The sequence below is a fragment of the Thamnophis sirtalis genome, unplaced genomic scaffold (genome assembly GCF_051295495.1).
Source record: "Thamnophis sirtalis isolate CommonGarterSnake01/CBP01778 unplaced genomic scaffold, rThaSir2_p1.2 scaffold_7, whole genome shotgun sequence".
In the NCBI taxonomy this organism is placed as follows: Eukaryota; Metazoa; Chordata; class Lepidosauria; order Squamata; family Natricidae; genus Thamnophis; species Thamnophis sirtalis.
In genome coordinates, this window is record NW_028261387.1 from 69,044,482 (window position 1) to 69,069,718 (window position 25,237).

A 25,237-nucleotide genomic window follows, 5' to 3' on the forward strand; every position below is an offset into this window, starting at 1 on the left:
TCTCACCAAACTTTCCCTTCTGGTAAAATTTAAGCAGCGTGGATCATTCCACACATTCAAATATTACTTTTCAGAAAAATAATCTCATCAAACTTTCCCTTCTAATAGGATTTAAACAGCGTAAATCATTCCACGTGCATTTTACCCTCGTCCCTTGCTTCTCTAATATTTACCACTATTTCCCATAATCCCTCCAAATAATCTTTCTTAACCTTATTTTCAAACAGTAATTCACACAAGAGTCAAAATTTACACAAATTTGTGCAGACATCAATTTACAATCTAGCTCAAAATAGTCTGACCAAACTTTCCCTTCTAGTAAAATTTAAGCAGCGTGGATCAAATATTACTTTTCACAAAAGTCAGTTTGCATTCTATCTTAAAATGATCCCATCCAGCTTTCCCTTCTAATAGGATTTAAACAACGTAAATCATTCCGCATGCATTTTACCCTCATCCCTTGCTTCTCTGATATTTACCACTATCAAATTTATACAGACATTAGTTTAAAATCTAACTCAAAATAATTTCACCAAGCTTTCCCTTCTAGTAAAAATTAAGTAGCATGGATCCTTCCACATATTCAAATAATACTTTCAGCAAGAATCAGTTTACCTTCTATTTTAAGATGATCTCATCAAACTTTCCCTTCTAACAGAATTTAAACAGCGTAAATCATTCTGCATGCATTTTACATATATACATTCAGCATCACCCCACCAATATCCAATTCCGCTTTTTCTACCGGAGAGAGGTCGCAAACCCCCATTCAATCCACAACTTTGACAAATATTTTAGAATGTCTAAATCCTCGCTCTCCGCTTTTCTACTTCTCCGAGGGAGGGAGAGCTACCCCCTCCATCTTGCAGCCATGTGGCCTGTTGCTTGCCTTCTCCTTCAGCTTGTCTTTCCTCTTTTCCAAGTCAGTCAGGAAGTCCCGCCTTCAAAGTCTTGTAATAGAAATCTCGAGCCTCCGAAACAGAATTGAGACGAAGTCTTTGATTCTCAAATGTGACCGTAATGCCGGCTGGGGCCTCCCATTTATACTGAATCTGATGATTTCTAAGCTCTTTAGTTAAGAAAGTATAGTCTCTTCTTGCCCTTAACATCTGGAATGGTATTTCCTTGAAGACAATCAAATCCTGGCCATCAACTCACAAACTATTATTGTGAAACTTTTGCATAATCGCATTTCTGGATTCTTTTGTGGAGAAATATATAATTATGTCCCTCGGGAGCTGTCGCTGTTCCGCTATCAACGAATTCTGGCGATAGATTTTCCGAATCTGCCAATCAAAATTAAGTCCCGGGCTTCCCACCGCTTGGCTGAAGGCTTCAACAAAGGTCTATTTCAGATTCTCTCGCTCCTTTTCGTGGAATCCTCTGACTCTTATTGCAAATGCCTTCTTGTTAAAGTTTATCATAACGAGCTGTTCTTGAGTATCTCTAATTTTTTGTTGTAAAGTTTGAATATTAGTGGTCAAATTAGAATTAGCCTCCTCCAGACTTTCCAATTTATTCTCTATTTCAGCGGTATAATCTGACAGGGCAGACACGGCTACAAACGTATTCGCCTTCATTTGGGCAATTTTAGACTTTAAATTACCATATAGCTCCAATACAAATTCTTTAATTTCTTGTTTAAAATCATTAAACATTTGAAAGAAAAATTCCTGTGTTAAGAATTCTCCAGTAGAGGGCGTAGGAGACAAGGGCTGCGATTCCTTAGTAGATTCTTTAAGTTGATTCATAGATTCTTTAGGCACATTCGTAGAGAGACGCTTCGATTTTGACCTGGGTGCCATTATAAATAAACAAATAAACAGCGCTTTCGCTCCCCTCTGTTTCCAAAAAAAAAGATTATTTTGTTAAGGAGCGGTCTGCAGGAAGGTAAAGCCAGCTAAGTACATCCCCTATCAGTCACCAACGGAGAGAAATCGCCATTTTGAAGTCCGTTTAAACAAAGAAGCCTCTAGGACGAAGAGGCTGGTATTTAAGATAGTAATAAAAGCATAAATCTCACAGGAGTAGGACCCGCCCGTATTAATCCTAGCTTCAAACAACTTTACTTTGTCCTGGGGGGGGGGGGGTCACCTGTCTAGGGCTGCAAAAAAAAAAGCAGCTGAGAAGAACTGGCTGGAGATAAAGGCTCTGCTTACGCTGGATCTAATCTCTGTCCACAGCCAAAAAAAAAAGAGAAAGGCTGTGAATTACGAATAGACCCTAGCACACAGAGCTGCTCCCTGCCCCTTTATAGCCAAAAAGGGGTGATATCTATGATCTTATTTAGATATACAGACCAGATCTCTGAGAGGAGCTCGGTTGAGCCCTCCTCGGCGACAGGCTCCTCCCCCAGGAAGTCACCGAGCCTGGTGGGATTTGAACAGCCAAACTGCTGAACTGCAGTCAGCTGGAGTAGCCTGCAGTGCTGCATTTAACCACTGCGCCACCTCGGCTCAACTATAAAATATAGTTGTGCCTTTTAAAAGTCATATGAGAAATACTTTGATTCCCGAACGCTTTAAAAATCATGAAAGCAACAATAAAATCTTTAACAGAAAATAAAGTGATAATGACAGTAACGAATAGCAGCTATAGCTAATAGATTAACTTTCCCCAAAAAAAGAAGTCCACAAAAATAGCTCTACACATTTAACAAGCTTTTATAACCTCATTTGCAGAATTAAAGGCATGGGGAAGAGAAAATTGGCTTGGGGTGAATAGCACAGTTGGAATAAAAATTACAATTGAATATAATCAAGCTCCATTCTACTTGCACTGTTGAACATTTTCAGCGCAGATAAAACTGGTAGATGTTTTAACTCTGAGCAATTAGTTTTGTCTGAAATATGTGTGCAATTGAGTCACATCTTTTTTTGGATCAATAGTCAAGCCTCATTTTGCAAATGCTGAACTTTACTCATCATTCGTGTCTTGCCCATTAAATCAGTCAAATTTCTATTGTGAAAGCCTAGAAGAAAAATGACACATAGCCCAGAAATTGTCTGTTTAGAATTTCTCTCTTTGAAGACCATGACGCTTTAGTGGCTAAGCAATAATCTTTGCATCCAGCAGGTCCCAGGTTTAATTTTCTTTTTTTTTTCCAGTTAGACTTTTATATTGTACTGGGCCATACTTCAGTAAAATGCCTGTTCTTTTCTATGATGTTCTTTTAGATGCAATTATTGTCATCTCCAGGTAGGACTGGCCATAAAAAAATCAGCAAAAACTCTGTCTAGTTGAAATGAAATCTTAGCAAGGAGGCAGGAGAATAAGCAACATTTGAAAGCAATAATTCAGGGGGGGGAAAGGAGAAGCAGAATGTAAATAGAAAGAGAGGTTAATCCTAACCCTGATACTAGGAAAATCAGAAAAAAAGAGGTTTTTGTGTTTTATTATGCACAATAAACTAAGTAACTGTTGTTAACAGTTTTGTAAAGAACAAACATTGAGTACAACTCAGTGGAAAAAAGAATGAACTAGCTGGATTAATTAACAGACAATACAAAACAGCCATCTATGTTCTTCCTATCTTGTGCAACCATACCCTTAAATTTTCTTTAAACACACTGGTCTATAAATTATATCCCTGTAACAGATTTGAAAAATCTGTAAGAAAATGTATTTCTTACTTTCGTCGCTTGCTTTGTTTGCAGGAGGGTTCTATAGGACTCATTCCACCATTGCTTGTTTTACTGGTACATCAAACTTTACCTATTAATATGGGGCCTCCCATCCCTGCACTATAGATATGTTAAATGAAATTAGGTTAGTCCCCATTTGAAACTCATAATTAAATAATGCCGTTCAAATGGAAGATATATTACCAAAGGGAACTATCTAATGTTTCTGGCTGGCAGATGTAGCTATATCTTTTTCAACCTATATTGGATTCTACCCAAGAAGTCTAATCTTGCTAAAAATAAAATTGTTGACTGCTGCTATTAATAAAAAAACAAGATAATTTTGTATTAAAAAAAAACCTCATAGGATTCTTTTTAAAAAAATAATCTCAGCAACATACAGCATATTACTCTCAAGAAAGGGAAGGGAATGCATATAATAAGAGCTGTGGTGGCGCAGTGGTTAGAATGCAGTACTGTAGGCTACTTCTGCTGACTGCCGGTTGCCTGCAATCTATTCGAATCTCACCAGACTCAAGGTTGATTCCTCCTTCCACCCTTCTGAGGTTAGTAAAATGAGGACCTAGATTGTTGGGGGCAATATGCTGACCCTGTAAACTTCTTAGAGAGGGCTGTAAAGAACTGTGAAGAGGTGTATAAGTCTAAATGCTATTGCTATTATTCAGAAAATTTGAATCATTTCAAATTATGTGGACAGATTAGTGATAGGAACAATGGTTTCTACCATTATATATGATTTTCCTTATCTTTGCCCATTCATAATACTGAGTATATATGAATTGTTGTAATTTTAACCATTTAGTCAGGTCTGACTCTTGGCAATTTTATAGGCAAGTGCTCTCCATGTTACCTATCAAACATAGGGTTTTTTCCAATTGTTGGATGTCCAACTTTGTATCAAATTTGATGCTATTTAGCCAGCATGTCCTTTGCTTTCCATTTCTTCTATGTCCACTAAACATTCCTAGCATCATTGCCTTCTCCAATGAATTTGCATGTATCTATGCCTTCTCCAATGAATTTGTACATATGACATGGCCAAAGTAGACCAGAAGTAATCTTATGATTTTAGCTTCTAGTGATATTTCTGGTTTTATATGATTTAAAGCTCTCTGTTAGTTACTCTATATATTTAAATCTATGAATATAAATAAATAAATATAATAAACAAGTAAGTAAAATTAAACAAAACAATAACATGGGGAATGAATGCATAACTACAAATCATTCCAAGTTCAATTTTTTCCCATTTATTTATCCTCACTTATACAGAGTTACACTGGCATGCATACAACAGAGCCATGCCAATATTTGATAATCAGCAATAATAGGTTATTTCCATTTTATCGCATTCCTTAATCCTCCAGAATAGAACATGATAAAAATTGATGTGAATGAGCAAGTTAAAAATATGATCTGCCCCTTCTAAAAATTCTCTTGTTCAAGGGCAGAGCCAGCTCTGTTTATACCATATTTTTATCATGACAGAATCAGAGCAGGGGAAAATGATGTAGTTCCTCTCCATCCCCTATTCAGTCAAAAAATAGCAAAAATGCCTTTCTTAACTATGTGAATAATGTTAGGAATAATCTAGCAGTTATGGACAGTTTGTACAGAGCTGACACAGAAACACATACATTACATCCCCATAGCATACAAGATGGAATGAAGGTACTTCATTATGTAGCACATCAACCAAGTTCAATTTGTTATACAATAAATTTATATTTCATTTGCTGAATGTTTATCAGTTCAATGTGATAACTGTCTACCCCAAGAGGGGAAAAAAGTGTTATTATTTAGTTGGGCTGGAGTAACATATTAAATTTTAATCCATCCCAGCTGATAATATGGAGAATCAGAAAATCTAATTCATTCAGCATCAACTTTTCATTTTGGTAAAATTTGCACCATTTCAAATTCAGCTAATGAAATAACAGGTTTGAATAACATTTGAAACATTCAGGGAATCCCAAGTTTGAATAAAATGCATTTAAATAAAATACAATTTGAATAACATTTCTGACAGGAATATATTTTAAGAAGTGATATTAAACATACAATAATTATCAGAACTGCTGGGATTAGTAAACCTGAATTTGTTCTGTGATATTTTTTACTCAACCATTCCTTTTAATGTAGACATAAATGATCATAATTCAAATATTTATATGTTATCATTTTTTACTTCATATTTATGTAACTAACATGACAGGAGCAAAGTTAAACTTTTACTCATTCATTTTAGTGCAGAACCCTACAAAGTAAGAACAAAGAAAATGGACACCCCCCCCAAAAAAAAAAACAAGCTTTGCAGTGAGAAGAGGACATGGTTTTATTGCGAAATCAATGCTAGGTCAAGGAAATTTCTCAAAGTTTATAACAATGTTTTGTGCCATGTACTTTATATGGCCAATGAAGACAGAGGAGAGATTTTTATTGGAGCAACTTCTACGGGTAACAATGTGGAGGTTTAAAAGTGTCTATTCCAAGAACAATTGAATTGAAATAAAAACTCTCATCTTTATCTTTGCTATTTTTACAGCTTCTAAATACAGATTAACTGAGGGGCCTTACACAATCAAGTATTTCAAAATTATATAATCCTTCATTTGACTTTCCCAATAATAGTCTGGATCTTGTATTTATTTATATATTTATTTTTATATTTTTATTTTTATTTACTTATTCAATTTCTACAGCCACCCATACGTAACTCTGGGCAGCTCAGAACCATTAAAAAATAGGAACAATACACAAATTGAAATTGAAATGTATAATACAAATGAACATATTCATTGTGCTACTTTACTTTTTTAATTCCATGATATAATTTTCCTAAATTATAGATAGGCAGGCATGTATGAAACACATTTATGTGTATAGATAATTGAAATGAAATTAGCCAATCAATGAAATGCATGCATTTATCAAAGATTTGAATGAATTCATTCCAGTGTGAAAAACATATGTCCTTTGACATCTTTTTACATTATTTGACTCTGTTTCTTTACATTTCTCTAATTAGAGGTATGCAAATGTTTCCTGTCAAAACATTCTGAGTTGGAAACTTTAAAAATTGACCAATTTAAGCATGGAATTGTTGTTGCTTTGTGGGTTCTGCGTTGCTTTGTGGGTTCAAAACACAACTCTGTTTGTAGCAAAATGCTCAGGGCAGGCCATCTTATGCCAAAATAGCAGGCTTCCACTCAGAATGGGACATTTCAGAGTTTTATACGTAAAAGTTACACAATGAAAAACATTTGTTCCATTAATCTAAGGTAGTAAACATGAGTGCACAAACACTGATACTGAATCAGTTTGGTGCTCTTTTTCTCTTTTTCGTTTTTTTATCATTACAAAATCATATAGCAACCTTCAGGGAAATTGTTTTGCCTTTATTATTGGTTCCTCACCTGGCAGCATATTCTTCTCCTTTCAGAAATTTTGTGATATATCTATTTCTGCTTCAATTCTTCACATTTGGAGCAATTGTCAATATTTTCATATCTACATTCATCCTGCTTAACTTTTTTCCCCCTCAGTCAGATAAGATTTATCCTCTGGGATGCTATTTGAAATGGAATTTTTGTCTCAGACTGGCAGAAGAGAAGGCACATCTTCAAATCCCACATATATTTCTGAATTCAAACCCAAATTTTCGGCTTGTCTTCATCTAGGCTTAGCAATTAGTTAACTGAGCTACGATTCAGGTACTGAATTGCATAACCAATCCAGAACAGAACAGAATAACAGAGATGGAAGGGATGTTAGAGGTCTTTTAGTCCAATCCCCTGATCAAGCAGAAGTCCTGTACCATTTCAAAAAAATGGCTGTCCAATCTCTTTTTAAAAGCCCTCAATGATGGAGTACCCACAAGTTCTTAATTGTTCTCACTGTCACTAATTCAATAAACATCATTCTAGGAATGAAGCTTTCCAAACTGATTCCATTTTAGCTACTGGAAATCCTGGCCAAATTATGCAAAATGTTTGAGAAACACTGATCCATTTTACTTCAAAAGGACATCAGCACCATATTCAGTTAACCTCCTAAGAAGCAGTTATACATTTATCTTATTAGTTGAAGAGAAGCAAAAAAAGAAAATAGGAGTTGACAACCGAAAGTTACCTTCATTATCTCACCATCTCTTTATGTCCAGCACTGAATCCATCAGTGTCTTGTTTATGTCACTTATCAATGTTTACACCTTTATTTACAATATAATAGCCACTGTAATATTTATGTTTTATTTACCCAACTATGGATTTCTTTTGCTTTTAAGAAAAGTTGGTTTTTCTTCTTTTACACATGCTCCATGAGTGATTTTGAGTAATTTTAAATTCACAGTATCCACTTTAAAAGTGATAGCAATAGCCATACCACTTAGATTTATATACCACTTCACAGAATTTTAGAGCACTCTCTAAGCAGATTACAGAGTAAGCATATTGCTCCCAACAATCTGAGTCCCATTTTATCAACCTTGGAAGGATGGAAGGTTGAGTCAACCTTGAACCGGTGAGATTCGAACTCCTAGCAGTCAGCAGAATTAGCTTGCAATACTGCATTCTAACTACTGTGCCACCATGACTTACATGATCACATGATATGCTTAGCTGTAGAATCCTTTCAGTCTTCTTTATGTGTCTTAGAGTGTGTGTATATGGTTATTATTACCCTTATATGTTTATAATGTTCTAAATTATATGAATACTTGGAATGCATAACCATATCAAAGCAAACATTTTACAATGATTTGAAATTGTGCAACTAAAATAACTATATTAATGGAACCTAACAAAAATATGATTTATTCTGGAAAATAACTTACAAAAGGAACTTGTAGTAATGAATACATAAACACTTTAAATTCACATGAAAATGCAATGGATTATTTGCACCAACCTTTTGAAGAATGGAGTAAATTGTAGAAAAATGGTTTAAAAAATTGCAGTTGATAAATTGGGAGGAGAAGAGAATTGAAAACCAAGGATAGTTCATGAATAATTATTAATTCACAAAAATTATGGGATTAACAATGATATTAGAATAAAGATCTTAATTTTAGGAATGAAGTATTAGAATTTAAGAATACATTCAGTGCTGTTTTGTTTTTTCAGGCAAGATAAAGGAAGTTACAATAGAATTATTTTCTCCCAACCCTCCACTCCAAAACCCAAGAGTAAGAATGAGATTTCTAATCCAAGCTGAGTAGGGAATTCCAATTTTTTTACAGCATGAGTAGCAGGGGTGGGTTCGCTTTGTGCACACGCACACTACACATTGCCCATGCATGCACAGTTGACAGTAACTTGTTCTGTGCATGTGCAGAAACATGCTGGCAATGGCAGAAGAGACCAGGGAACTGGTTTGGGAGCGTGGCCAACCTGGCTCGCTGCCTGTTCTGTGATCCAGGCCGAATCACTACTACCTGTTTGGCTGAACTGGGCCGAACCGGGAGCAACTCACCTCTGATAAATAGAATCTGGTAATTCTTAAGAATTTTGTATATTTTAATCCTGAACTGGTATTGCACTGAATTCAAATTCCAGAATACCATTTAACACAACCTCCACATTCATTTGTGGCTGCCTCAGACAGTACAATTCTGACAGAAATTCTAAAAACAGGAATGAATTTTGCAATAGATTTACCAATTTTTAGTTGAGAAGAGTAGCTATGTGAATAGAAAAGTTGTGTGATATATAATACATCTGTCACAGAAATATATTTCATAAAACATGGCTCATGAAAACTTTATGAATGCAACATGTGTTAGGAATTCTCAAAATTGTTTGAGGATTTTTTAAATCCTTGTTACAAACAACATCATAAAAGTGAAACTTAAATTTATGTTATTAAAATATCACAGAGTTTTTAAAAAGATAAACAGCATTTTCAAATTTGAATTTATTTATTTTTTTTACTATAGTTGAATTTCCTAAAATAAGTTTTTCATTTAGTAAGGTAATAAAGTTAATGATATATTAGTACTCAACACATTAATAATTGTAAATAATTGTAATTTTATTAATAATCTTTACTGCTTTATTCTTCTTCATGTCAAGTGACTATAATCATGGATAAAAATAGAACTAACATTTTCAAATGGTTAAACTCTTTGGTTGATTACAGACATTCTTTTGTACTTCAGATGACATTCTATTTGGGGCAGGTATAAACTCCCACAAATTCACATTTTTAATTATTCATCACTTACCTTTCACTATTAATTCTGCATAGTTTGAAACTCCCGATCCACCATCAGAACGGATTACACAGCGATATTTACTAATACTGCGTTGGGATGTATCAGCTACACTGACAGTAGCAGAAAAACGCCTATGGTTGACAACTCTGGTAACCATTAATGCTGTGTCTCTTCCATTCCACTGCTGTCACACAAAGAGAGGGAGAAAGATCTATGTAAGTATAACATGTTCATGAAAAGAGTATTCCTAACTCATGTTAATTTCCTTCTCTGAAATTCTTACAAAAACATGACATTTTTTTCTTCCAAATGAATCCTTTAAACTTGATATGTATTACTAAAATTCAATTTCAGTTTAGCTCAAGAACAATAGTTACTATATATTTTACTACCTATCAACTCCATGAGTAGTTGTTTCTTAGGAGCAGAAGCAAGTTGCGTGATTTTGGGTCAGTCACTTCCTCTCTCAGTCTTAGAGAAGAAAATCAAAACAACCACTAACCTAAACTGGATTAGCCTGGTAGATTATGGTTTATAAATTTCAATGCCTTCATCCTGCAGTGGATTGAGTCAGGCTGATTAAAATAGATTGCAGCACAGCATTGTTCCATTATAAAAGCTATCAATAAGAAAAGGTTGGATTTGTAGAAATGTAAGATTCTGAAATGTGTGTCATTTATGGGGATTCAAAGGTCACCTAGTGGGTAAGATATATGATTTCATTTTCTTCCTAACAGTATAAAGTGACTCATGCTTCCCTTTTGTAGATATTACGCCAAGATCAAAAACTTATTGGATATAATAAAAGTATGCAGGCTGCACAATCCAGCCATATACTCCACTGAATTTTGCTTCAACATGTACCATGGCCTTGCATTGACTCCTGATGAAAGAATTGTAACAACCATCTATTTTTTTTTTAAAAAAACTCTTATTTATTTTGTTTTATTTTTCAACATAGATGCTAGCTGTGAATTAAAAAAAAAACGTATATATATGTTGTTGCTCTCAAGGACAAACAGATAACACAGATGATTGGCAGGGTATATTTGTGCTGGGCTTAGAGACTGCTTATCAGAGGCAATTTATTTAGCTGAAACAATACAGTCAGTTCTTTGGAGTAAATCTGGCAGTTCTAAACTGTACGGTAGTAGTAAAAAGCACAGACATCCTTATGAAAGCAGTAACTGAGATTTGAGCTACTTTACAACTTATGAGAAAAGATGTGATTGAGAATGATTAGGATCAGAATGTAGATTAATAAAGTAGTATGGCTGAAATAAATTAGACATGCAAATAAAATGTAGAAGCAATTAAAAAGACGTCAAGTAGAAATAAAGTAAGGCATCCTGAAATTTCCTCACATTGATCTCATCCTATTCTTTTGAAAGATCAGCTTTCAGTGCCTTCCTTGTTTCTTTTTCATTACAGCCTCAAAATCAGATCTCTAATTCTGCTAATTCTGATTTTTCCAATGGGAAAAATCATAAACATTTGGTACATTTATGCAATAAAAATATATAAGTAAGTAAAGAAGAAATATAGTAAATAAATGCTATATAATATTCCCTATAAAGTTAAACATTTAGCTGCTCAAGACATTAAGCATACTCAGCTAAATAATTTTCCGGGCCATCAATTTAAACAGCATTTTATGTGTTTCAGAATGTTCTCTTACCCAAAGGGAAATGATGAAAGTATTGCACAGAAATTTTCCACTGGATTCAGAATATCTATTTGTTCATAGTTGAGAAATATGGTTTAAAATTTCTAAAGAACATAAAGGATCCATTGTGCATTTACCTGTAGCCACAATTTGTCATGCTGAGACCACTTTCCTCCTGCAATGCACTGGAATGTTGCATTCTGCCCAACATTAACCTCCACATTTTGCAGCCTCAGGAAGTGAGGAGCTTTTCCTAACAAAAAGACAAAATATTACCAGGATAGAGCATCACAATGCATAATGATAGCAGATGTAGAATGAGAATCAGTCTCTCTGTCTCTCTGTCTCTCTGTCTCTCTGTCTCTCTCTGTCTCTCTGTCTCTCTCTCTCCTTCTTTCATATGCCAAGTTTCTCATTGAATAAATGACTTAGCAAAGCAATACTAAGCCTATCTCTTGGTTTTCTTTTTTAAATGCAGACTGTCTTTGCTGTTCTAGCTAAGATGAATAGAAACACAATGACCATCTTGGCATAAACATTGTACTATAAATAAATATTCTATAACAAAAGAATTCAACATTTCCCAAGATATTCAATTAATATTCAGTGGAAGCAAAAAGCAAATGCCCTCTGTGTAAAGATGAGTAAATAATGTTTGTTTTTAAAAAATAGATATGAGGAGTAAAAAATTACAACTTCAACTAATAATTAGTAATAATAAATAATAACATTAAATTAGTTTAAAATTAACAAGATGAGAGGGAAGAGAGCAAGATGCACTTATGCGAGGGAGTCTTATCTAGTTCATTAGCCATCTTCATAATGATTTAGTCCAATTGGGACCCCAGGTTAGTTGGTAGAGCCAGGTCTTCAGGCCCTTTCAGAAGGCTAAAACAATAGGTTCAGATCTCACCTCAGGGGTCATAATGATCCAAATGGCAGCAACCATTGCAGAAAAGTCTCTTCTCTTGGATCCCACCAATCAAAATTTGTTGACAGATGAGAGCCTTCGGGTGATGGATGATCTCACCCAGCAGCTTGATGTAGACCAAGGGTGTCAAACTCAAGGCCCACTGGCTGCATCCAGCCCTGGGGTGCTTAAATCTGAAAAATGGGACCACCCTGGAAACAGCGGACCAGCCTACAATGCCTCTGACAGCAAAAATGAAGTTAAGGTGGGCACACATTCCCCCCTGAACTCCATTTTTACTGGCAGGAGGCTGTCACAGCCGATAATGGGCCCCAGGAGCCCATTTTCGCTAGCAGAGTGCTCAATAGCAATAGCAATAGCAGTAGACTTATATACCGCTTCATAGGGCTTTCAGCCCTCTCTAAGCGGTTTACAGAGAGTCAGCATATTGCCCCCAACAATCTGGGTCCTCATTTTACCCACCTCGGAAGGATGGAAGGCTGAGTCAACCCTGAGCCGGTGAGATTTGAACCGCTGAACTGCTGATCTAGCAGTAGCCTGCAGTGCTGCATTTAACCACTGCGCCACCTTGGCTCAGACCACCACAGGAGTCACTGTCATGAGTGATGTCATGCTGGACGCACCCACCCTGGCCATTCCCACCCTGGCCCCCTGAGGTCAAACACAACGCTGATGCAGCCCTCAATGAAATTGAGTTTGACACCCTGATGTAGATGTTTAAAAGGAGTGGAGAGAGTACTGAGCCCTGCAGCACACCACAAAAGATTCAGTACTCACTCCCGCTGTGGTTTGGATCTCTCACTCCCTGTCAACACCAATTGGGACCAGCCTTGGACAAACTGCACTGCTCAGCCTCAAACCAACCCTAAGGTTACCATGGTCAAGTAGAACAAGGATGGATATTCTACACGGAAGATAGAAGTAAAAGACTTATTCTATCAGTTATCATAGAGACAACAATCCATAAATAAAGAATCACAATACTAGGTTTCAATGCCATACAGCTTGAAGCTATAACTCACAAGCAAATTAGTTATAAGAGCAACAATGTATTAAAAATTTATGCTACCCAACTCTCAATGACTCTGGGTGGCTCACAACAAAGAAATTACAATAAATCCAATAACATGAATACTACAGATAAAAGAAGGCAAGTGCAATGCAGCAAGGAGACTCATTCTCCCTCGGTAAAGATCTAGGAAAAGAGCCAGGTCTTCATAGCTCTTCCAAATTACAGCAGATATGAGGCCATATGGATCTTGGATGACACAGTTACTTTCAGGGGAAAGTTCCCATTGGCCTATTCACAGATTTACATCATGTCCCAGGTAAAAAGGACTACCCCAGCCAACTTTCACACTGGAGCTTTGCTTCCAGAATACCTGCAATATTGGGTTGCTTGATTTTTCATTATGCCTCTGGCATTTCAAAAATATAACAAAGCAAATGATTTTTTGTATATCAAAATCTAATACAATACAATACAATACAATAGCAGAGTTGGGAGGTAACTTGGAGGTCTTCTAGTCCAACCCCCTGCCTAGGCAGGAAACCCTATACCATTTCAGACAAATGGCTATCCAACACCTTCTTAAAGACTTCCAGTGTTGGGGCAATCACAACTTCTTCTTAAAGACTTCCAGTGTTGGGGCAATCACAACTTCTCGAGGCAAGCTGTTCCACTGATTAATTGTTCTAACTGTCAGGAAATTTCTCCTCAGTTCTATGTTGCTTCTCTCCTTGATTAGTTTCCACCCATTGCTTCTTGTTCTACACTCAGGTGCCTTAGAGAATAGTTTGACTCCCTCTTCTTTGTGGCAACCCCTGAGATATTGGAACACTGCAATCATGTCTCCCCTAGTCCTTCTTTTCATTAAACTAGACATACCCAGTTCTTGCAACCGTTCTTCATATGTTTTAGTCTTCAGTCTCCTAATCATCTTTGTTCCTCTTCTCTGCACTCTTTCTAGAGTCTCCACATCTTTTCTACATCGTGGCGACCAAAACTGAATGCAATTTTCCAAGTGTGGCCTTACTAAGGCATTCTAAAGTGGTATTAACATTTCATGTGATCTTGATTCTACCTCTCTGTTTATGCAGCCTAGAACTGTATTGGCTTTTTAAGCAGCTGCTGCACATTGCTGGCTCATATTTAAATGGTTGTCCACTAGGATTCCAAGATCCCTTTCATAGTTACTACTATTGAGCAAGGTACCACCTATCCTATACTTGTGTATTTTGTTTTTCTTGCCTAAATGTAGAACCTTACTTTTTTCACCATTGAATTTCATTTTGTTAGATAGTGCCCAATGTTCAAGTTTGTCAAGATCCTTCTTATCTTAAGCCTGTCTTCTGGAGTGTTGGCTATCCCTGCCAGCTTGGTGTCATCTGCAAATTTGATGAATTCCCCATTTATCTCCTCATCCAGATCATTGATGAAGATGTTGAAGTGTACTGGGCCTAAAACAGAGCCTTGGGGTACTCCACTGCATACATCCCTCCATGTAGATCCAGTTCCATTGAGGACTATATGTTGAGTGCATTGGTCAGCCAGTTATGAATCTATCTGATGGTGATGCTGTCTAACCCACATTTTTCTACTTTATCTAGTAGTAGGTTATGGTCTACTTTATCAAATGCCTTGCTGAAGTCCAAATAAATTACATCAATGGCATTCCTCTGGTCCACTAATTTTGTCACTTTGTCAAAGAATGCAAAAAGATTAGTCTGGCATGATCTGTTTTTGACAAACCCATGTTGGCTTTTGGCTATTACTTTGTTTACTTCTAGGTGTTCGCTAATTTGTTGCTTGATTATCTTTTCCAGAATCTTCCCTGGTAATGAGATCAGGCTGATAGGTCTATTGTTTCCTGGATCTATTTTTTTTTCCTTTTTTGAAGATGGGAACCACATCAGCTCTTTTCCAGTCCAGTCCTGGTGATTTGAACTTGTCTAGAGTAGACAGGTGCTCACTTACCATTTTCTTCCCTATTTCAACTTGTGTTCCTAATCTGATTTTGTGGTGCTGTTTGGTAGGTTGGACTGTTTTTCCCTTTGTGTAAAGACAGATACAAAAATGAGTTAAATAGTCTGCTTTCTCCCTTTTGCTTGTCACCTTCTTGCCATTTTCTCCCAGCAATGAACCAATTGTTTCCTTAACTTTTTTCTTGTTTTTAACATGTTGGAAGAAACTTTTTTTGTTATTTTTTACTTTTGTGTCAAGCCTTTCTTTATTGTGAGCCTTAGCTTTCCTCACTTCATATTTACAGGCTCGGGCTATTTGCTGATATTCTGCCTTAGTTATGCTCCCCTCTTTCCACTCTTTATATTTATCCTTTTTGTCTTTCAATTTGTCAAAGAGTTCTTTATGCAGCCACGCTGGCTTCTTTTGGGAGCTGTTTTCTCTTCCATTCACTGTATAAATGCAATGCATCAATGTTATTAACTGATGCCGCCACCTTTTAGAAAATGTTTGGTTCTGTCCTATAGCTGCATTCCAGAGGCGAAGAATTCAAGATGTTCACCAAGTTTAACTCTACGAAGCTCCATCTCAGAAAATTTATTCATATATCCAATAGTAAATAATATGCCTAAGCCACAGCATTGCAACTGTAACTGATTATTTTAGAATGCACTAAAAGTGAAATGAGGGATCTCTGATAAATATTTTCCTCAGATTTTAATAATCATAGAATCTAATCATGACCATAGTGATGGAGCAGACATACTTTTCGTGATGGAGCAGACATAACTTTCATTTTTGTTGTACATTTTTATATTTAAATTAAAATAATTCTCCAAACTTGGCTATTTCAGATGGCAAAATAAACATCCATAGTGAGGGAAAACTAAGCAGCAACTGTCCACAACATATATTGTATTCCTGAAGAACCACATCCAGTCAATCAAGTTAAATAGTGCTATGCCATCTCTTTTAGCTGGTCACTAATTTATCCATGTCAAAATGTATTGATGTACTAGCACTTGGCTGAGGCAGGGTCATAGATCTGTCATTTGAAATGGAGAGCCTTTGATACAAAGCACTACTGCTTTAATATATTTACAGCAAACAATTTTGACAGTTTATATCTTCCATTCCCTCCAACTTCAGTGTATGGGCCTGTTTAATTGGCAATAATTCAGCTATTTTAAGTCCTCTGACATTTCTGAATTAGAACAAAAGAAAGTATTTACTAATAAGAGCAGGCAAAATCTGCTTTTTTGCATGCAAACCACACTAATCTACATTTCCCAAACTGATATGTAAAGCAGCATGTAATTACTTTTTGGGGGGAGGGGGGGAGGTTTGCTGGTTTTAATTTCTTTGAACATTTTGATAGGATTCCTTAATCACAAATAGGCAAGAACAGTTAGGCAAAATCTCATGAAAAATTACTGCTAAAGGATGATAGTTAGACCCTCAGTTGTATATTTTCTCTTCATGCCGATTGCAATTTTGTTTCTTACAGTAGATAATTTATATTATGTTATATTAAGCTTGGAAAGTTAATAACCTCTCTTTCAAGATACCTTTCATAATTTAATGGACAAATTCATTTAGTTTACTTGGTCAAAAAAGAAAAAAAAATATTTACCATTTAGTACCTGTGAATTTTTTCTTAAATTTCTCACACTTTTATGTATAGAATTTTTTTCGTGTCTCCTATTCAAGTAGTAAGAACAGATCCTATTTAACTTTTCAAAATCATCCAGTTGTTCAAGAAATTCTTACTGAATGATTAGTAAGTAAGAAAGTTAGTCACTGTGACTTAGTTCACAGTGACTAACTTTCTGCAGAGAGGTTTTTTTTGGGGGTGGGGGGGTGGGGAGAAGGGTAGCAGGGGGTTTGAAGTATAACGGAAATAAAGGGATGAAGGAAAGAGAGCAAATGAAGCATAGAAATAAGATTATTGCTTTAAATAAATAGTCATGCTATCTGCACAGAAGCACTTTGAAGTCAAATTTTCAATCTACAGAATTTTGAACTCTGCTGATTTCTGAAATACAAACTAAGATAGGACTCATTTTAATTAGTTTCAGGGGTTTTTCTATAACAAGATACAAGAAAAACAGCCATTTTGAAACAACTGAGAGGGATTGATTTCTGCTAATTTGAATGGGAAGAACTCAACAGGCTAACAGGGTTATTGATCTGCTCCCAATCTTTGTATGCACTACCAATGTATGTATGGACACGCCATTCTTACATTCAAAACTCATGTTTAAAATACTACTTCACGTTCCTTTTTGCAATAACTGCAGTATTAATTATCATGTCATCACACTGAATTTAAATTTATCGGGAAAGCATGCAGACAAAGTCTGTGAAAAAAAAAGGCTCCAGGTGTTTGGTAAGTATTCATAAAACACTGATTTACCAGTTTATCCATAGCCCTCCTATAAAGATCAGACGAATGCTTGAATTTACTACCAGGGAATGGAATCGTCAGATTGCCAAAACTGTCTCAATATAGATTTCAATAAAAGTTTTGCACTAGGATGGCCACAGTATTTGAATTTACTGAAACTTATGATTCACTATGCCATAATTTTCCAAGAGTATTCTGATACTTTTGAAGGTGGGCAAACTTCTTCATCGCACATTAATAATTAGATTAAAATGCACCAAATAGATGAGCCAATTTAAAGCAATTTGTCCCAAAGGTGTTTTTTCAGAAGACAACTAAACTTTTTGTTTTTCTTTGAAGACATTTCACTTCTCATCCAAGAAGTTTCTTCAGCTCTGGCTAGATAATGGGGAATGGAAGGATTTATACTCCTTGCAGAAAGCTGGTCATTTGCATTCTTTTAGCGAGCAGTTAAGGCCATCTGGAGGTTTATCTGTGTCATCTGAGTGGTGCAAATGAATGTGGAGCTTTCTTGGAACTGTTGAAAGGACGGTGTTGTAGACTGAAAATAGATGACATCATATCCCTCCCCCTCTGTTGAGAGAGGTCTGTTCAATTTCAAATAGATGGCCTCTTTCAAACCAACAGTCCTCTCTGTCCAGAATATAGATGTTGCTGTCTTCAAAAGAGTGGCCTGAGTCTTTTAAATGCAGATGGACTCTGAGTCTAGTCCTGATGGGTTTGTTCTCCTATGTTGTGCCATGCATTTATGAAGTAGTTAAAGCAGTTTGATTCAAGAGTAACCCTAACCCTAACCCTAACCCTAACCCTAACCCTAACCCAGCCCCATTTTGCAAGAGTGAAAAATGTATCCACGTTTGATTTGCATTATTTACATGATATTGTAGATGAAGGCTCTTCAACATTTTGTTGTTTTAGTTACAAACATTATAACACAGAATCACCATGAGTGAATTGAAAGGTCATAAAATTTTCTTTAATAAATAAATAATAAACACAGAAACATCTGTAGCAAACTATGGTGTTGCCAACATGGCTACATGCAGATGATAACATCACCATACAAATGCTATAGGTAGTCCTTGACTTACAACAGTTCATTTAGTGGCCATTCAAAGTTACATCACTGAAAAATATGACATGACAGTTTTTCACACATACATCCATTGCAACATCCTCATGGTCACACAATTAAAAATCTGGATGCTTGGCAACTGACTCATATTTATGATGGTTGCAATGTCCTGGGATGATGTGATCACTTTTTGCGACAATGGAGTCAATGGAGAAGCCAGATTCACTTAATGACTTAATAAACAGTTGCAGGGATGAGGCAAAATTAAAAACGATCTCACTTAGCAAAATAAATTTTAGGCTCAATTGTGGTCATAAGTCAAGGACTATCTATATTATGTACTGATGTTTTGACATAAGTCAACGCATTTGCATGATGACCTTGTCACACATTTTCATCATTTATCACTTTAGAGAGACCTACACTGGCAAAGTAAGTTATAGGAAGATTGCATGGCCCAAAGTGACTCGAGAAACTAACTCTGTTACATTTTCTGGGGTTTATCTAAAAATCTATACTTAGCTTCTCCCTGTTGGTGGAACTAAAAATCCTTTAGTCTGCTTACTTTGTCCTAATTATTAAGCTCTCCATAGAAATAAAAAAAGTCAGATAATTCCCATGATCATACAAAACAGCCTAAATTAAAATTAAAATTCATACTGTGTTAGTTTGTTCTTGACTGTTATAAACTGAATATCTTTAATGTCAATTTGATACAGATTCCTAATTGAATGCTTTTAAAATAAATCTGAATAGAACAGCTGAAAGAAATACAGTAGCCTAGGAAATGTAGCAAAACAATCTTTGACTTATTTCTCTATTTCACAGTGTGAGTCACATGCTTTGAAAGTGATAGATATATATATTTAAAAAATCTTTCAAAGAGGCACTGCAAAGATTTACATTTCTTTAAAGAAAAACACTCCAGGCCTTTTTTCCCCCAGTGTGAATGTTGCACTAATTTGCTTAGTCGTGTTCACGAAGGTTCTCCTCCCTACCCCAACTTTCTCTCTTTAAGTTAATTCTATAGGGAATCACTAAAACCCTGTAATTCTCTCCCTTCAATGGTCCTAACAATCAGGGCTTTATTTCCCTTTAATAATGGTTTAAAATTTTGGCACTTGCTGCACATTTGAAGCAGCTTTGCTTGTTGTACAACTTGAGAAATTATGTATTTATTCAGGGTTGATTGCTTCCACTCCGCAAGCATTTGGCATAGATAAAAGGAAATGTTTCAGAACTGGCTAAATTGGGCAAATTACTCATTTGAACATGAAATGCATTGCTATGGTTAGGAGGGAATGTGGGGGGGGGGAGAGATGCTTACTGCATGGATGAGCAAGGACTCTGACTTCATCCACCGCTATGTACCCAGGGTGACTCTTCAGGGAAACCGATTCAAATATGACCTGAAATTCATAGGAGACAAGAAGCTGATTAAGTAAAGAATTGAAAATAGTACACAACACATCCCTCTAACATCCCTTAAGTACAAAGGATTCAGATTCTGTAACAGATGCTTTACAGATAGTCCTTGTTTAGCAAACACAACTGAACAGTAAATCGGTTGTTAAGCAAAGGGATTGCTAAGTGAAACCACAACTATATTTATGATCTTACTTCAGCTTCCCTTTACTTCCACAGAGCAACCCACTCATTTCCCAAATTTACTTATGTGTATGTGTGTGTGTGTGTGTGTGTGTGTATCTTTTCCCTCTTCCCAAAAAGTGTGCAAATATGCATGTATGTAAAACACCTTACCTTAAAAAACAGTACTAGAAATAAATATAATCATGAAGGCAGCTAAATCTTAATTGTCCCAGAACTATGATTGCAGAAAGAATGATATATTAGAGAATGGGTTAATGGCCAGACAATAAATGGTTAAAAATAATGTGCTACAGAAGAAACCTGAACAGCATTTACAAGATTTTATCAAGATGCTTCAAGACAAATTATGAAGGGATATAAAGTCCTTGAAAATATTTTTTCTGATAAGATTTTTCAACTCCCTATAGTTATGGAAAGGTCATAGAAAACAACATCTTGATGAGGTGGTTAACTATCAGAATTTAATCAATGATAAGGATAAAATATGTGAGGCTAAGGTAACCAAGAAATCAAGATGATGTAATCCAGCATTGTTTATTTTTTTTGAAAAAGAGCTGGAGGAAAGAGAAATCTGAAGTGCCATTTTTTATTCCGTCAAGATTCATCCTGAAGGACACTCCAAGTTGATTTCCCATGCTCTTTCATTGCCTGGCAACAAGAAGAATCTTTGATATGTAAGGTCTAAATGATGGATGTTCATACGTTGCTAGAATACAGCTTTTCAACCAGAAGTGCCCTAGAATTGTTGGATTATGTTGTTGGATGGTCCTAATTCTATAACAGAGGACAAACTTCCTCCTAAATACTGAATTGGTTGAGAGTAAGGGAAATATTAAGGGAATCATGGTTAGACAGAGGTGCTGAGATCCACAAAAAGAGAAAGAGGCTCTGCCCACCCACCCGGACGCTCTGCGCATGCGCAGAACCTTCTGCACATGGCAGGAGTGTGCACTTGCGCACAAACAAACGAATATTAAAAAAATGGAAACCCACAATTGGTGTACAGTGTCTGAGGCGTGCAGTGCCTCTGAATGGCAAGGAAAACTAGACTGTACAGATAAATATATTTTAGCTCTCATGTTGTTAGGATACATTCTTATATCTGATTTGTGAATTGTGGTCATTTTAGTTAATTTTCTTACTATTATTTCTACACAAATGAAGGCAAATATAGTATCCCAGGATAATTGTTGCAGTATCCAATCTGGATCAGTCACTGGGTACAAAGTCTTTAGTTTTCTGAGCTTTGGGCTCCAGCATGAGTATGAAAGCTCAGAAGATTAAACCTCTGGTCTGATCTTTGTGACTGACCCAGATTGGATCCTGCATTGCTACTACCCTTTTCCTCCTCCTCCAAGTTCCTCAAGGATCAGATTGTGATGCAGAAATGTCACTAAAGAAGATTGGGCTAAATCTTCTTTAGTGAGATTTCATTTAATGAAATGTTCATTTCATGGATGCAGTTCATTTAACAGAAAATATTTTAGCCCTTTCTCACTTCCAATTGCAAGATTGAAAATAAAATAAAATAAAAACCAATAGAAAGGGAGCAATTTGCTCTTTAAAAGCTACAGTGGCCTACAGGCTTGCCCACTGCTATGGTAAAAGAAAAGAAATCTCAAGTATACCTGATAAAAGTGTGGCCAGAAAGTACTGATCGCAAGCTCTGCTTTCACCCAACCTTCTGTAACAAGCCCAGTGACATTCCAGATGGGGTTGCCTTGAGGTCCACCATTCACTTTCACATAAACATTCAAGGATCCAGGGCTAGAACGGTCACGGCTGGACAAGTAGTAATGGAAATCAATGCAGTGAGTGTCATTTTCCTTCAGTGTTGGTAAAAGTAAGTGGGCCTTTTGCCCAGAGGCCCTCCCAGAACTATTCACCATCATGAAGGAGCCTACAAAGAAAAGAAAAACAAGGAAAAGATCAGTAGTTCCATTTCCCGATATTACAACTAAATTAATTAAAGAGTCAATAATTCTAAATAATCAGACCAAGAGTCAAAAACCCCAAACAGCTGTTAATTTTCTCAGATCTATTACTGTTATTATAATTCAGCACTTTTCTGAGGTAAAAAGAAAAACACCAGAAATGACAAATACTTTTGTATCCACTGCTTGCATCATCAGCTAAAGAAGGCCATTTGTTATTATTTTCAGATATTTTCCACCTTGGATTTCAAACTGTCTGACAGGAAAATATTGACTTCAGTCATGAAGAGCATATCACACTCCCTTTTCGCTCTACTGAAGTTACACTACCAGACTCTTTTGATTGCATACACAAACAATATTAAGCTGTCTGTTTTTTTAACATGTCCATATTTATAGATTACAATATATCAAGAATCCTACAATTTGGGAGATCACGTAAATGTTTGGAAAAATCACTGAATTGTATTAGGCAGAGTTTTCAAAATGATTGTTTCAGTGGCGTGGCTGTTGACACAGCTCTCATCTACAAGATGGAAAACTGGTAATGGTAGAAGAACCATATTTACTAAGAAGCCTAACTATAAAGTGAGAAATAAAGTCCAGAATGTAAAACCATTCTTTGGAAGCTTCATTTTTCAACTTCAATGGTTTTTGAGAGAGAAATTGATAAGAGTTGGAGATTATGAGTCAGGGTGGTTCCACTCTAAATTCACACATTTGTTCCTGCAAAAAAATAACTAAATTCACAATCATCTTTATACTTTTTTACCCAAAAAAAAGGTCCACGGATATATTCATGTAGTTAGCAGAACTGAGATAAACTCATTAAAAGTGTTACCCTTTAAAACTGATAATACATTTAGAAAGTTTAACTCATATTTGCAGTCTAAGCAAAAAGTATGCCAAAATAAATAAACTAATAACCACATAGAGTACTTACCCACATTTTGTTCAACTTCAGAAAAACTATTTTCTATATTATAAGTTATGTTTCAAGTTTGATGCATGATTTCTACAATCAACTTCTTTCTAGCACATCTACTTCACACATGCAACTACTTTCCACCAGTGATGTAAACTGTCATCTGGTAACATTACTATGGTGATAAAACACTAATATGAGCAAGGTTGGTATTCCTAAAGCAATGGCTGTGTGATTCTATAAATCACCTGCATGGACTTTTTGTGCTATTTGCCATGGTTGCTGACTGCATAGTTCAATAAATAACCAACTAACCCTCAGATTAGCAGTCTAAGCAATTGCCTGGATTCTTGCTTCTTAATTAACCTTGGTGGAGAAAAAAGTGTTCCATAGTTTGATAGATGTTCTTCCTAAGACTTGATAAATCCAAAGACTTCAAGCTATTCAATGTTAATCCAAGTAGCATACTTCATTCATTTGTTTATTTGATTTATACATCTATCCACCTTGTAAAACATAACTCTGTGTGGCTCACAACAATAATAAAAAACACAGCAAAAAACCCAAAATAATTAGGATAAGTAATCATCAAATTTGCAGATGACACCAAACTGCCAGGAATAGCCAACACTCCAGAAGATATGTTAAATATACAGAAGGATCTTAACTAACTTGAACATTGGGCACTATCTAACAAAATGAAATTCAATGGTGAAAAGAGTAAGGTTCTACATTTAGGCAACAAAAACAAAATGCACAGCTACAGTATAGGTGTTACCTTGCTCAACAGTAGTAACTGTGAAAGGGATCTTGGCGTCCTAGTGGACAACCATTTAAATATGAGCCAGCAGTGTGCAGCAGCTGCCAAAAAAGCCAACACAGTTCTAGGCTGCATAAACAGAGGGATAGAATCAAGATCACGTGAAGTGTTAATACCACTTTATAATGCCTTGGTAAGGCCACACTTGGAGTACTGCATTCAGTTTTGGTTGCCACGATGTAGAAAAGATGCGGAGACTCTAGAAAGAGTGCAGAGAAGAGCAACAAATATGATTAGGGGACTGGAGACTAAAACATATGAAGAACTGTTGCAGGAACCGGGTATGTCTAGTTTAATAGAAAGAAGGACTAGGGGAGACATGATAGCAGTGTTCCAATATCTCAGGGGCTGCCACAAAGAAGAAGGAGTCAAATTATTTTCCAAGGCACCTGAGGGTAGAACAAGAAGCAATGGGTGGAAACTAATCAAGGAGAGAAGCAACTTAGAGCTGAGGAGAAATTGCTTGACAATTAATCAGTGGAACAGCTTGCCTCGAGAAGTTGTGAATGCCCCAACACTGGAAGTCTTTAAGAAGATGTTGGAGAGCCATTTGTCTAGTCCTTTATCTGAAATGGTATATATAGGTTCTCCTGCTTGTGTAGGGGGCTGGACAAGAAGACCTCCAAGGTCCCTTCCAGCTCATTCATTCTAAGGAACCTGACCTACCATTGCCAATCACTCAATCAATCAACCAACCAACCAACCCATCCATACAATAGATTCCTATGTCTCACCAGTTTACGGGATGGAACCTGGAATGTACCCACTCTAGTTAACCTAGGCAGATATCTTTCAGAAGATGCAATTCCTCAAATAATTTGACCTTGTGCCCTGTATGCCCAGCACTTTGAATCAGGGTGCATTCAAAGGAAGCCTAACTACCAAATGATAGTTGGGCTCACTTTGGACAAAATGAATTTTTTTGAAGAAATCTTCACAAAATATGTCAACCCTAGCTATCTGTCTTTTTGTGCAAGTAAAAAAGCACTTCTCATTTGTTGCTGATGTTGTCCTTACCAGAGATGTCATTTAAATAAATACTGAGTTG

At 36.1% G+C, this 25,237-nt stretch overlaps 1 protein-coding gene across 4 annotated transcripts in view; it reads right to left on the reverse strand.

The window, feature by feature from the left end:
- The window catches only part of PTPRT (protein tyrosine phosphatase receptor type T), a 631,119-nt gene that overhangs the window by 355,528 nt on the left and 250,354 nt on the right, over positions 1-25,237 (reverse strand). For all 4 annotated transcript variants that reach the window (XM_087720360.1, XM_087720361.1, XM_014067162.2 and 1 more), the window contains exons 3-6: positions 22,139-22,410; positions 20,227-20,308; positions 11,662-11,777; positions 9,868-10,042 (exon numbers count right to left, since the gene is read on the reverse strand). In XM_087720360.1, coding sequence (XP_087576486.1) covers positions 9,868-10,042; positions 11,662-11,777; positions 20,227-20,308; positions 22,139-22,410 — 645 coding nt within the window. The remainder of the gene's footprint in view (positions 1-9,867; positions 10,043-11,661; positions 11,778-20,226; positions 20,309-22,138; positions 22,411-25,237) is intronic.